The sequence below is a fragment of the Muntiacus reevesi genome, chromosome 4 (assembly GCF_963930625.1).
Source record: "Muntiacus reevesi chromosome 4, mMunRee1.1, whole genome shotgun sequence".
In the NCBI taxonomy this organism is placed as follows: domain Eukaryota; kingdom Metazoa; phylum Chordata; class Mammalia; order Artiodactyla; family Cervidae; genus Muntiacus; species Muntiacus reevesi.
Genome location: NC_089252.1, coordinates 159,120,260 through 159,135,442, shown reverse-complemented (window position 1 = coordinate 159,135,442; position 15,183 = coordinate 159,120,260). Strand labels below are relative to the sequence as shown.

Here is a 15,183-nt window from a genome sequence, read left to right as displayed (position 1 = left end):
TGCCCGATTCTTTGTGACCCTATGAACCATAGCCTGCCAGGCCCCTCTGTCCATGGATTCACCAGACAAGAATACAGGAGTGGGTTGCCACGTCCTCCTCCAGGGGATCTTTCTGACCCAGGGATTGAACCTACATCTCTTAAGTCTCCTACATCGGCAGGCGGGTTCTTAACCATTAGCGGTACCTGGGAAGTAAGGAGATTGAAATCAAAAAGCTTCCCAATGAACAAAAGCCTAGGACCAGGAAGCCTCACTGGTGAATTCTACCAAGCATTCGAAGTGGAACTAATACCAGTCTTTCTCAAACTCTTCCAAATGTAGAAGAGGAAGAAACACTTCCAAGCTCATTTTATGAGGCCAGCATTATCCTCATACCAAAACCAAACAAGTATACCACAAGAAAAGGAAATTACAGGCCAAAATCCCTGATAAATATAGAGCAAAAATCCTCAACAAAATATTAGCAAACTGAATTCAGCAACACATTAAAAGGTACATAATCCATGATTCTTAGTATAAGGATGTAAGAATGGTTCAATATACACAAATCAATTGTGATATACCACATTAACAAAATGAAGGGTAAAAACATGATCATTTCAATTGATGCATAAAAAGAATTTGGTAAAATTAAACATCCTTTATGATAAAAATTCTCATTGTGGGTATAGAGGAAACAGTGTACCTCAACATAAAAAGTCATAGATGACAGGTCCAAAGCCACCATCCTCTTAAATGATGAAACACTGAAAGCTTTCCCCACTAAGATGAGGAACAAGACAAAGATGACAACTCTTGCTGGTTAAGACTCAGTGCATTTACAGTCATGGCCCAGATTCAATTCAAAGTTGGGGAACTAAGATCCTGCCAGATGTACATTGCGGCAGGAAAAAAAAGAGAGAGAGAGAGAGAGAGACCAGAATATGAAGAAAAGGAAACACTTGTGCACTATTGGTGGGAATGTAAATTGGTATAGTCATTATGGAAAACAGTATGGAGTTCCTCAAAAAATTAAAAATACAACTACCATATGATTCAGCAATCCTACTGCTGGATATTTATCTGAAAAAAAATGCTTATTTGACATCCCATTTTCATTGCAACGTTATTTATAATAGCCAAGGTGTGGAAACAATCTATGTATCCATCAATGGATGAATGGATAGAGAAGATGTAGTATATATGTATATATATACACAATGGAATACTATTCTGCCATTTAAAAAAAAGAAATCTCACACTTGTGACAATATGGATAGACCTTAAGGGCATGTATGGATGTGAGAGTTGGACTATAAAGAAAGCTGCGAACAAAGAATTGATGCTTTTGAACTGTGGGGTTGGAGAAGACTCTTGAGAGTCCCTTGAACTGCAAGGAGATTCAACCAGTCCATCCTAAAGGAGATCAGTCCTGGGTGTTCATTGGAAGGACTGATGTTGAAGCTGAAACTCCAATACCTTGGCCACCTCATGCGAAGACCTGACTCATTTGAAAAGACCCTGATCCTGGAAAAGATTGAGGGCAGGAGGAGAAGGGGACGACAGAGGATGAGGTGGTTGGATGGCATCACCAACTCAATGGACATGAGTTTGGGTAAACTCTGGGAGGAGGTGATGGACAGGGAGGCCTGGCATGCTGCGGTTCATGGGGTCACAAAGAGTCAGACACGACTGAGCAACTGAACTGAACTGAACTGAGGGCATTATGTTAAGTGAAACTAGTCAGAGAAAGACAAATACTTTATGAACCAACAGGGACTTCCCTGGTGGTCAAGTGGTTAAGAGTTCATGATCCCACTGCAAGGGTCCAGGTTCGATCCTTAGTCCGGAAATTAGATCCCACGTGATGCAATTAAAAAAAAAAAAAAAATCCCAAATGTTGCAACTAAAGATCCCATATGCCCCAGTGAAGATCAAAGATCCCAAGGGCCACAACAAAGATCCACATGGCCTAATAAACAAACAACAACAACAGGAAAGAAAACCAAGCTTATAGGTTTGGAGAACAGATGGATGGTTGCCAGAAGCGGGGGAAGGAGATGGGGAGTGGGAGAAACAGGTGAAGGGGGTCACTTCCAGTTACAAAACAAGTCACGGGGATGTGACATACAGCACAGTGACTTTAGTTAACAATACTCTATCGCATGTTCAAATTTGCTAAGAGTACATGTTTAATGTCCTAAACACAAGAAAAAAAATTTTGTAACTAGGTATGGCAATGTATGACTAATATAACGACCAAACCTGGTTTACCAAGAGAAACTGGGACAAACCTTTTGCCAAAACCTATCCAATTGTATGTACCTGGATAGGGCAAGGCTGTCCAGTGGTAGAGGCTCAACTTGTCTTTGCAGTCTCTCTCTCTCTGCCCCTGATACAAGGCCCACTGGTGTATTCAGTCCCCTGGTATATGAGTACCCATCATGGACTAACTGCAATTGCTTTGCTTCTTAACTTGAAATTTTAAGAAAGTCGATCATATAAATTGATCAACAGCCTTGTATCCAAGTCTAACTAAAATCCAATTAGCCATGGTCAAGGCACAGGGTCCTTTCCAGGGATAAATGAAACAGGCAGGGAGTCTCTCTGCAGCCTGGCCATTACTCTCAATGTGGAAGTAATTTGTTTAAAGAGAGAGAACTGTCCACATGGATATATCCTTTTAATCTATCAAATACTCTGCAGAGCTCTAAGATTTACAGTTAATGTATGAAAAATCATGGGGTGCTTGTTAAGGCAGCAGATTCTCAGGGCTTAGTAGTAGCTTTGGAGTGGAGTATAGAAAAATCTTCCTTTTAAAAACCACCTCTGGTAATTCTGCAGGTGGTCCATAAAGAAACAGAGTAATAGCTTCATTTCAGTCTTGAAATATCATCCAACAAATCTTAGACACTGCCATTTTCCAACGACTAGCTTCATAGCAACTCTTCTCCCGAGACCTACTATTCCTCTGCTTGGATCACCTTACTTGCAAAAGAACAAAAATTTTAAAAGCAAGATGCGGGTGGAGGGTGACACAGACATGACACAGGGCCTCATCATTCGCGGCCTTATCCACACCCTGCACGCTAACTCTTTGTCTTCCTTGAAGCACATATGCTTCCCCAGCACACAAAATCCCACAGAAAGTTTATCTGGAACAAAGGCAATGAGGTTTGGGTTTTCCTGAAAGCTGACAGACAAGTTCTCAGTTTCTAAGTATCTCAGAAGTATTTTCTTGTGTATTCTCAGATAAGCATCTTTTATCAATCACACAGGTAATAACATGTGCAGTTTTACCTAAAAGTGGTGGACTAGGAACATTTTCCTTGAGAGATCACTTATGCAAGAAAAAGATTTGAATTTAAGTTGTTGCCTCCCATAATTCAAGGATTCTACCTTGTGGCAAGATGCCTCAGGGTGGTGCTCCAGAATGACTAGAACTTTAGCAAATTTCTCACTTGAAAATCAGAACATCCTCTTAATTAGAGTCTCTTAGAGCTTCACTTCAGAGAAAAGGAACTGCACAGGGTTTAATTAATCTCCCGTGTCCACACAGGGTGGCTAAAGCAAGAGGAGGAGGCACACACTAGGCAACAAGCAGACCTGTGGCTGCTGAAAACAGGGGAGCATCCAAGGTAAGCCTCCTAGCTTAGAAAGATTAAAACCAACTCTCCTGGTTAAAGGAACTCTCTCGCAGACACAAAGCCAAAACTCAGCTGCTTCTGAAATTTACAGAATCCTGATGTTTTCTGTTTGTGTGCAAACTTCTAAAAATGCCAAATACTCACCTTTCTCAGAAAGAGGAAGAGGAGCTTTCTGAGTTCAACAGCCACCAAGTGAGTAACAGATAACTTTGGAAACTTTAACTAAGATCAGAAGGTCTGTCGTCTACCTGGTCATTCTCACCCTGTAGAATTAAAGAGAAAGACCTGCCAAAAAACAAACCAAAATGAAACCAAAACCCCCAAGCTCCCCCAAATCCAACACCAGCAAAAATTAAAAAAACACAAAAAACTTATAGATGGAATTAATACAGTTCACTTGACAGTTATTTATCCTGCCCACTTCTTTCCAGCACCATTTCCATCACCACCACCCCAGCCCCCTTTTTTCCTCCAATCCTTACCTTATACAGCTGTTTTCTTAATTAAGCCCTGAATTAAGCAAGTAGTGATTCACTCCAGACAAGGGTATACTTTCAAGAATTTGCATACTCAGTTTCCTGTGTTTCTTTGGAGAGGCTCATTCTTGATAAGGAAGAAAGTATTTGGTGGATCCTGGGAACTGTGACTTCCCCCTGGAGCCATTCTTCTCCTGGATCCAAGTAATTCCCCTACTAACAATGAGCACAATGAACACAGCGTATGATTATCTGCCCTGTCAGCTTCTTGCACGCAACAGAACCTATAAACAAAAATACAGGTAGGCGTCTCCTTCTATGGAAGTTAGCATAACCGCTTAAATGGAATGCTAAATGTTCAGCAACAATAAAAGGAAGGATGATAAAGCACTCTGACATCAAGCCTGTATATCCACTTCCCAGAGATCCCAACTGCTTCAGATGAACTGCCCATTAGAGGTATTCAGATGGGCACTTATTAGGCAGTTTTACTGAAAAATTGGGTAGAGCTTAGAGAAATAGCGGTGCACCAGCAGGGTGGCCTTTTACTCACTCCCAGAGGGGCCATGGGCAAATTGCTGAATTTCAGTGGGTTTCTGTTTCCTCATCTGTAAAATGGGGATGTTGGCAATACCTTTTTCAAGGGGAGAAAGTGAGTTAAATACATATTAAGCTTTTCAGCATAATGCCTGGAACATGGCACACCCTGTGTCTGAATTTGATATTACAATACAGAAAGTCCCCAACTTCTCGATGGCTTAAGGTTTTTCAACTTTACAATGGTGTGGAAGTGGTATGCATTCAGTACAGAATATACTTGGAGTTTGAAATATGATCTTGTCCCAGACTAGTGACATTTTTTATGAGGGTAAACAACCAATATACTTAAAACCATTTTGTACCCAGACTGCCTTTCTGTTTTCCATTTTTGGGAGCATATTCAATATATTACATGAGATATTCAACACTTTATCATAAAATAGGTTTTGTGTCAGATGATTTTGCCTGACTGTAGGCTAATGCATGTGTCCCAGGAAAGTTTAATGTATGCTGATCAGAACTATGATGTTTGGTAGGTCAGGTGTATAGTATGCATTTTTGACTTTATTTCTAATTTATGATGGCCTTATATCTGACTCTTTGTGAACCTATGGATTGTAGCCCACCAGGCTCCTCTGTCCATGGAATTCTCCAGGCAAGAATACTGGAGTGGATTGCCATTTCCTTCTCCAGGGGATCTTCCCCACTCAGGGATTGAACCTGGGTCTCCCTTGTCGCAGGCCGATTCTTTACTTTACCTTCAGGGAAGTCCAATATTAGAATGTTATCCACAGTAAATCAAGGAAGATCTGTATATAGACTCCCCTCTTCTTTCAAAAACACAAAAGTGAAAGTGAAGTTGCTCAGTTGTGTCCAAATCTTTGTGATTCCGTGAACTGTAGCCTACCAGGCTCCTCTGTCCATGGGATTCTCCAGGCAAGAATACTGGAGTGGATTGCCATTTCCTTCTCTGCGGGATCTTCCCAACCCAGGAATTGAACGCAGGTCTCCCGCATTGCAGGCAGATGCTTTACCCTCTGAGCCACCAGGGAAGCTCAAAACTCATGATAAAAATCACTTGGCAGAGGCCCAGAATAGTGTAAACTCATGAGAACTAATTTTGAAACATAAGAATATTCATTTAGACAATTATCAACTGGTAGCAAATTCCTAGGGCAGGAAGCGAACTCCCTTTAAGGGATTAAAAATCCTAAAACATTCCCACTGCACCTTAGGCCAAACTTAGAATAGTTTTTAAAGATATTGAAGAGAAAATTTATATTCTTATAACTATTAAGCAAGAATTTGTTGTTGTTTTTCAGTAGCTAAGTTGTGTCTGGCTCTGCAATGCCATTGACTGTAGCTCCTCTGTCCTTAGAGTTCTCCCAGCAAGAATATAGAGTGAGTTCCCATTTCCTTCTCTAGGCAACTAAGAATAGTTGGATATAAATGCTGTTTCTGGCAGATGGAACAAGCTAAGTTTGTCCACTCAGATGGCTGAAGCCTTTTACCAATATTTATGGGAAGACTTTTTAAGATTTTTACTTGTCTTTTTTAAAATTTGTTTTTAAATGGGGGAAAATTGCTTTACAATGTTGTTGGTTTCTGTTGTACAGCAATGCAAATCAGCCATAATTATACATATATCATCTCCCTCTTGATCTCAGAATTATTCTTCTCCACAGAAATCTTTAGTAAAAAGCGAAATATTTATATGATAGGAAGAGAAATCAGAGTATTACTTGTCTTTAATAGATATCTTATCGGGGACCTGGCAAGGGAGTTTATGGCACCAGAGTTATGGAAATATTAAATAGCATTTTGGTTTTAAAATCTCTCTCTATTTTTTTTTCCAGTCCCAAGGTTGCTTTAGCCAACAATTATCTTTTTGAATGCCTACATTTCAAAGATATAAGATCAATATTTCAAGGGATTAGGAATTGTAGATTTTATCTAAGAAGGAAGTCAGGGATATATTTGCCTGTTAGCAGAAATCCAAGATAATTGCTATAATCTTTTATTTTCTTTAATGGTAGGTAGATTAGTTCAGTAATTTTTTGTGTGTGAAATGCCATCCCCAAATACACAAAGGTCTGGACCTGGTAGGTTCTGCTTACAGAGTAAAGGACAATAAATCAAGCTTTTTTGTAAATTTCCTGGACTTCTGTTAAAGCAGTTTCCTGGCTATCAGTATTTACATAAGTACACTGGCTGATCGCCATCTGTAGTTCTTGACATTTGTTCTCTGATCTTCCCCTCCCAATCTTATAGAAGTGATAAAGGCCCATTATGACTTTATTAAGACAAACTCCCCTGACAGCTGGCCTAGTTGGACAAAGAGAAGCTTGCCTGTAACTTCAGGTCTTAGGCTTCTAGCTGGCTGGCTAGCTGCTAATATAAGCCTGACAGACAACATGCATCACCCAAGTGGCAGAAATCAGAGGGAATATTCTCACTCATTACAAAAGTTCTCAGTATATAAAACAAGACAAATAGAGATTCTCTTCTTGTGGTTTTTCATCCTTACGACACATGAGAGAGACAAAGGAAACCATGACTCTTTCTGGGAGGCTAAGAATCAATAACCATAGGTGTTGATGACCAGAAACAAATTCACAAGAGTCACAATTCAAGATCTGTTTTCACAAATGTTTTTCTCCTGCCATGTGAATTTGTAAAGGAAGGGACAAGGAGAAATTTTATCCTCCTCTCTTGACTGTGCACTACAGGCAGAGAGCTGGGAGACTGTTATTACTGTTGTTCAATAGCTCAGTCGTGTCTGACTCTTTGTGACTATTTATGGTCTGCAGTACGCCAGGCTTCCCTGTCCGTCACCAGCTCCCAGAGTTTGCTCAAACTCATGTCCAGTGAGTTGGTGATGCCATCCAACCATCTCATCCTCTGTCATCCACTTCTCCAGTCTTTCTCAGCATCAGGATCTTTACCAAGGAATCGACTCTATGCATCAGGTGGCCAAAGTATTGGAGCTTCAGCTTCAGCATCAGTACTTCCAATGAATATTCAGGGTTGATTTCCTTTAAGATTGAGTGGTTTGATCTCTCTGCTGTCTAAGGAACTCTCAAGTGTCTTCTCCAGCTTAGTTCAAAGGCATCAGTTCTTTGGCACTCAGCCTTTTTTATTGTCCATCTCTCACATTCATACATGACTACTGGAAAAACCATAGCTTTGACTATAAGGACCTTTGTAGGCAAAGTAATGTCTCTGCTTTGTAATATGTTGTCTAGGTTTGTCTTGCTTTTCTTCCAAGGAGCAAGTGTCTTTTAATTTCATGGCTTCAGTCACACACTGCATCAAGAGTGATTTTGGATCCCAAGAAAATAAAGTCAGTCACTGTTTCCATTGTTTCCCCATCTATTTGCCATGAAGTGATGGGACCAGATGCCATGATCTTAGTTTTTAGAATGTTGTTTTAAGCCAGCTTTTTCACTGTCCTCTTTAACCTTCATCAAGAGGCTCTTTAGTTCCTCTTTACTTTCTGCCATAAGGGTGGTGTCATCTGCATATCTGCAGTTATTGATATTTCTCCCTGCAATCTTGATTCCAGCTTGTGCTTCATCCAGCCCGGCATTTCACATGATGTATTGTGCATATAAGTTAAATAAGCAGGGTAACATTATACAGCCTTGACGTACTCCTTTACTAGTTTTGAACCAGTCCATTGTTCAAAACATGTCCAGGGGACTGACATGGTAAGAATTCTTACTTCCTGATGGTCTGTTGTCAGTTATCCCATATCTCAACTGCAGTCTCCAGGGAGAGTGGAGTGTTCTAGTCTTTCACTGTCTCATCCTCATCACTAGAAACTGTACAAGAAGAAACATTTGCTTCCTTTTACCCTTTTAGGGTTTCTGGCTGGGGCTCTGTGACAAAAAATTAAGAGAAAAGCAAACATGTTTGTTAACATGTACATTTCATATATACTTATGAGAAATACAGGCAGCAGTAACTCAAAAACATGGCTAGAACCAGGATTTACAGATTATCTTAATCAAAAAACAATACATTTTTAGAGTAGCTACAAGACATAGGAAAAGAGTTCTAGCTTCAAGTGTGGCAGATTGTGGGATGATAAATACATTAAAAGCTAATGGAAGATACTAGCTACTCAGTAAAGGTTGTTTTGTCAGCCCTCTAGTGCTGTCTTGGGGCTGATAAGTATCAATAGTTGCTGGTGATTAATATCTGCACAAATTTATGTTCTGCTTTTAGGAAACTAGGGGGAGGGCAGAGAATTTTTCTTGGATCTGCTTCCTCTTAATTGCCTTCATCTCAAAATAATCCTTATGCCAAAGGGGAAGATTTTGGGTGGCATATTCTGTTATCCCTCTTCAGGTTTTACTGTTAAGTTCTTTTGCGTTGCAATGACCTTTTATGTTCTAACATGGAAATGTGAAGTAAGGCATTGTCAGAAAGGAATTAGGAATCTTGTTCTCGTGAGCTTACTTATCATAGTAAAACACTGATTCATAGTAAGAATTTACAATAGACACCAAAGAAGTTAGTAGAGGAATCTGGTTGAACAACATGGTGTAGCGCTAGATGCCTATCAGAACACCGGGCAGGATGTCATGTTGTTCTGTGGAAAAAATATATATATAATAATTTCAAGTGAAAAAGATGAAGACAACAGAGTGAAAGCACATAAAACAACATAATGAAAAAAAAAACTGTGAAAGATTTGAGCTCATTTTCAGTTGTGTAAAATATTCAGGGTTTTTTTTCTTCTTTATAGTTGCTCAAATTTGTGTTTAAATGGGAGGAAGTTCCTCTTTGGACTATAGTGCTAATCCCAGGTCTTCCTGAGCAAGGTTGTTAAGCAATCTCGTTTTATTATTTTCCTGCAGGCTAATACTTAGGATATCAGGATATTCCTTTAAACAGAAGGAAGAAAACTTTTAAAGTCAGTGGACCAAAACACAGGCCCTGCTTTCCACATGCCTCCAAGGGTGGAGCCCCCCAAACTGGTCAGAGAAGGGGGAAGTGAAAAGGTGTTAAATACCAAGTCCAGCTCACCCTGGTCACCCTGGACTTCTGGCTTGTCAGTCAACATGAAGGCTCTCCTAATTCTGGGGCTTCTCCTCCTTTCTGCCACTGTTCAGGGCAAGAAGTTTCAGAGGTGTGAGCTTGCCAGAACTCTGAAAAGACTTGGATTGGCTGGCTATCGGGGAGTCAGCCTGGCAAACTGTAAGTTAACTATTCTTCCTCCTTCCAAATAGTTAGCCAGCTATGGAACAGATACTAATAGAGGATGAATAACAAGGGATATTGTGTGAATGGACTTTTCTTATTTCTTGGCAGATTTGTACATTTACAATGGTTAAAACTTCAATGGTTCCTTTAGAATCAGATGTACTGGGTAAAGGATTGAAGCATGGGAGGGTTAAATTCTATACAATTAGAAGTGCCACTAAATTTGCTGGTTGGCATATGGAGGCTGACTATAAAATATATTTCAGTACCTGGGGTATGTCTGTCAAGCCATTGGTGTTTGACTCTATCCATTTCCAGTTTGGAACTTGAGTTCTGCAAGGCTGAATAAGGCAGTATTTTCTCATTTTTAGTCCCCCTACCATGACATTGGGCAAAGTTTTTATAGATTTCATTGAACTCTTAAAACAGGGACAGAAGGAACCTATTACCCCTCAATCAATATCTATATAAGAATCCCTGAAATGCAGCCTGAAAGATATTTTATTATTCTGACTCCAATTGATTAATTATTTTTCATTTTCTTCCACAAAATTCAAGATGTGTCCTAAGGAAAAGTGACTGTGCATTTTAGTCCATATTTGTCAATGTCATCACTGTATTTTTCAGACTGAATTCAGGCATTTCCCCTCCAAAACTATTTTTGAATGAATGAGTAACTGGCTAGATGGATGGATGGATAACATAGTCTTTCCTATTCTACGACTCTTTTCTGGATTCTAATTTGATATCCAAATTCAACTTCAGTATCATAAGAAATATTTTTTCTCTCAAAAACTCCTATTTTCCCTGATAAAAGTATTTTTCCATTAGCATATGCATATACTACTAATTGGGCTTCCCAGGTGGTGCAGTGGTAAAGAATCCAACTGCTGATGCAGGAGATGCAAGAGACATGGATTTAAGATCTGGGTTGAGAAGATCCCCTGGAGGAGGGCATGGCTACCCATTCCAGTATTCTTGTGTGGGAAAATCCCATGGACCGAAGAGCCTGGCGGGCTACAGTCCATGGCGTTGCATAGAGTCAGACATGACTGAAGCGCCTTACCTCACACACATGCCGCTAACGACTGAATCCACTCAACTCTGTCGATTTTTCTATTCTAAGTTGAATCTTATGTAAGGGATGGGAGCAGGGGAAAGGTAATAGCAATGGAGGAAACATCTATTTTAATATTTTTTAAAATATGTTACTTGTTTCATTAGTATTAACCAATGTTTTGCTAACAAAAGCATTCTTTTAAGGGCCCTTTAACATGAAAGTGTTAAAATATTTTACAAGTAAAACACATCTTTATACTTATAAAACAAGTTGTTAGTAAAGTAGAATTAAATAGAACTAATTATGCTGTGACGTATAAGTCATGTCGTGTTGCTGTTTATTACTAATTTTTTTTCAGGGATGTGTTTGGCCAGATGGGAAAGCAATTACAACACACGCGCTACAAACTACAATCGTGGAAACAAGAGCACTGATTATGGGATATTTCAAATCAATAGCCGCTGGTGGTGTAATGATGGCAAAACCCCAAAAGCAGTTAACGCCTGTCGTATACCCTGCAGTGGTAAGACAAGATAATGTGGCGTGATGGCACAGGACCCCTCTAGTTATACCTGTTGGGTTATCCAAAAAGTTTGTTCAGGTTTTTCTGTAAACATCTTATGGGAAAACTGGAATGATCCTTTAGGTCAAGAGTCAACAGAAATAAAAAGGTCTTGAAGGGCTCATCAAGGACCTTGAAAAATTCCATCTTAACTTCCTAAAGCTGCTTATTTTGCTCCTCATAATTCCTCAAGTAAGAAATTAAAGAGCTGGTATCATAAAAGATTACTGTTTACTAACATACAGGAGTTTCTGGAGTGACCTATCACTTCATCATAACTGGACATGTTGATGCTTTGTAAAGAACAGTGCCATTCCTACTGCTTTCCTTGTTTGGGGAGGTTTAGGGGTAATTTGGTTATACGGGTTTTTTTTTTTTTTTAATCTACACTCCTTTATTGAAAAATGAAAGGATTAGTGGTTAACCAAAGGAGAGGAATATGTGTGGCCTTTTTAAAATATAACTTTTACTTTTTATTATGAAATGTTTTAATATACGGAAAATTAGAAACATTAGCATAATAAACATCAATATGCTCATCATGTACTTTTACAGTTATTTACATTTTGTCATATTTACTTCTTTTATGTATATGGGGTTTTTTTTGCTGAGTGATTTTAAACTGATTTAGAAACATTATGACATTTCATTTCTAAATTCTTTGGTTTGCATCTCCAAAAAACACAGTGCCTTTATAAGCATAATCATTCTAACAAGTTAATTTACAGAGTTGTTTAATTGGGATGAAATAAATAATCTATTGAGTTCCTTTTAAATTAGAGATAACATATGAATCTTTAGTGCATAAAATAGTGAAAAAAATATTGCAAAACTGAGTTATAGTTTTAAACATTCAAAATCCTAATAAAAAGATGTATTTAGAATATTATTTTGTATCCAGTTAATTTATTTTTTAAAATATTTTAAAATAATATTTTAAAAATAAAATATTTAACAATAAAAAATAATATTTATAAATATTTTTTACATTATAGAATAACCTGTGGTAGTTGAATAGAAATTTTTAATACTGAGAGATGCATGATCACTGGTAACCTTTAGTATCCACATCTTTCAGAATCTACATCACTCATGTGAATGAATTAAGGCTATATTATGCACATTTTTATCCACATGCGAACATAAAAGCAATGTGTTTCAACATAAAAGAAATTGTTACTAAATTTACAGCTTTACAATTTGCTCTTTATTACAACACAAAATGATTTTTGTTAACAAATACCAGTCTATTACTTTTTAAGATGAATAGAGTTATACTGTGTAGATATTCTATAATTTATCAATCCACTTCTTCTTTAACATTTCTTTGTTTATTTTTGGCCATGTGAAGTCTTAGTTGCCACAGGCAGGATCTTCATTGTGCCACGCAGGCTTCTCCCTAGTTGGGATGTGCAGGCGTAGTTGCCCTGCATCATCTGACATCTTCCTTCCCCCACCAGGGATTGAACCAGCATCCCCTGCTCTGGAAAGTGCACTCTTAACCACTGGGCCGCCAGGGGGTCCCTCAGTCTATCTCTTATTGTTAAGCACTGGGCTGTTTCCATTTTCTCCTTTTATATTAACTGCTATGAAACATTTTCTACACACGTCTTTGGGTACATACCATGATTTCTTTAGGATAAATTTCCATTAGGAGAAATGCTGAGTAAAAAAACTGCTAGACTGTTTCTGCTTGTTTGTTTTGTTTTTACACTGCCTAGTAAAAAGAGTCCCTTGTATCACATTAGTTAATAGTTCCTGAACATCCACTGACTTTGGTAAATGAGAAACAGAATGCTTTATTTCATACCAAATGGGATGGAATGAAGGAAGACTTCTCCTCCAACATTCACACAGATAAAAGGACCCTTTAAAAATAATACTAGTTGTTCTTTCCTCAGTCTAAGAGAATAAAGCTGACTGAACCTAAACTTAAAATGAAATTTCTGTGAAGATTGTTTTCATTTCTCACCACTTCATTTTCAGCTTTGCTGAAAGATGACATCACTCAAGCTGTAGCATGTGCAAAGAGGATTGTCAGAGATCCACACGGCATCAAAGCATGGTATGTTTCCCCCCCCTCCTTCCAGTTTTATTGAGATGTAATTGACATAGAGCACAGTAAAAGTTTAGGGTGTACAGCAAAGTGATTTGATTTATATTCATCATGAAATGACTATCACAATAAGCTTAGTAAGCATCCTTTATCTCATATAGATACAAAATTTGAGAAAGAGAAGAAAAAAATTTCTGTGGAATGAAAGGTCTTAAAATTTAACCTCAGCATCCTTTGTATATATACAACATATAGCAATGTTAATTGTATTTGTCATGTTGTATATTGTACTTTTGTTGTTTAGTTGCTAAGTTGTGTCCAACTCTTTAACAACTCCATGGACTGTAGGCCGCCAGGCTCCTCTGTCCATGGGATTTCCCAGGCAAGAATACTGGAGTGGGTTGTCATTTACTCCTCCAGCGGGTCTTCCCAACCCAGGAATCGAACCCGCATCTCCTGTATTGCAGGCGGATTCTTTACCACTGAGCCACCAGCACAGGCCTGTGGTAGGTTGCATCCCTACTATTATAACTACAGGTGTGGTACATTCCACTGCCTTTGTCCAGTTCCTTATCCCTCACCCCACTTACAAGCCCCACACCAGGTGACCACAGATCTGACCACTTTCCTATGAGGTTGTTTGTATCTTTGTGTTTGAAGTATAATGGACCTACAACAAGTATAGATTAGTCTTTAGGATAAGACTAATCTTATGAATCTTTAGTTTCTGTTACAGAGCATGGTATGTGTTAAGCATTAAAGAGGAGAGCTGATTTATCCTGCTGATATGAGAGAAGCGAGAGAATATTCCAAAGACTATAGCATGCTTCTGAGAATTGAAAATTACAGCTTTAGATTTAGGCTAAACAGTGTATTACACAGAAACAACCTATTTTACCTGATTCAGAATCTTTTTCTCTTTTACTACTCAGTTTATTTTAGGGAATTTCTAGAGGTTGTAAGATTCTCTACACAATACCTTGAAATTATTTTCGGATTTAAGGAAATGTGGAATGCACTTTGCAGTGCTGTTGTGGACGTCACAAGACTCGACACTTGTGTTCGGCATTCTGTGCTACAGTGTAGGTTTGTGGAGATGTGACGTCCCCGGTATACATATCTCCAGTTAATAAATAGCAATATTTGGATCTGTCTGTAGCTTGTATTTCATGTACTGATAAACTCTTTTGTTTTCGAAAAGGATTTGAAGTATGTATAATACAATGAAGATATGTTTCCATCTTACTATCATTTGTTTCATCTTTTTCTACAGGGTAGCATGGAGAAAACACTGTCAAAACCGAGATCTCAGGAGTTATGTTCAGGGTTGCGGAGTGTAACTGTGGAGTTTCATCGTCAGCTCATTTTGTCTCTTTTTCATATTAAGGAAGTAATCGTTGAGTAAAAGGTTATGCTTTCATTCTTTCAAACAAATAATGTTTTTACAGAAGCAGGAGCATGTGGTCTTTCTTCTAAGAGGCTTGATGTTTACCTCACATGTTTATTGTTTGATATTAGGCCTACGACAATTTTGAGCTTGCTAACAGAACTAATGCTGGTGAATATTTGTCTAAAATCTTCATTATCAAATGTATCTCTGGTACATTTAGTTCTTCAAAGAGATAACCCAGACTTAATCTTGAATGATATAA

The 15,183-nt window shown here is 38.4% G+C and overlaps 1 protein-coding gene and 1 pseudogene across 1 annotated transcript; one reads left to right on the top strand and one right to left on the bottom strand.

Annotated features, from left to right (window-relative positions):
• Nucleotides 1–6,275: 6,275 nt before the first annotated feature.
• Nucleotides 6,276–6,381, bottom strand: LOC136167957 (U5 spliceosomal RNA; annotated as a pseudogene).
• Nucleotides 6,382–9,711: 3,330 nt separating this feature from the next.
• On the top strand, nt 9,712–14,871 carry LOC136166144 (lysozyme C, milk isozyme). The gene is made up of 4 exons (XM_065932182.1): nt 9,712–9,847; nt 11,272–11,436; nt 13,462–13,540; nt 14,805–14,871. Exons 1-4 carry the CDS (start codon nt 9,712–9,714, stop codon nt 14,869–14,871), a joined length of 447 nt encoding a protein of 148 aa, XP_065788254.1.
• Nucleotides 14,872–15,183: the final 312 nt, after the last annotated feature.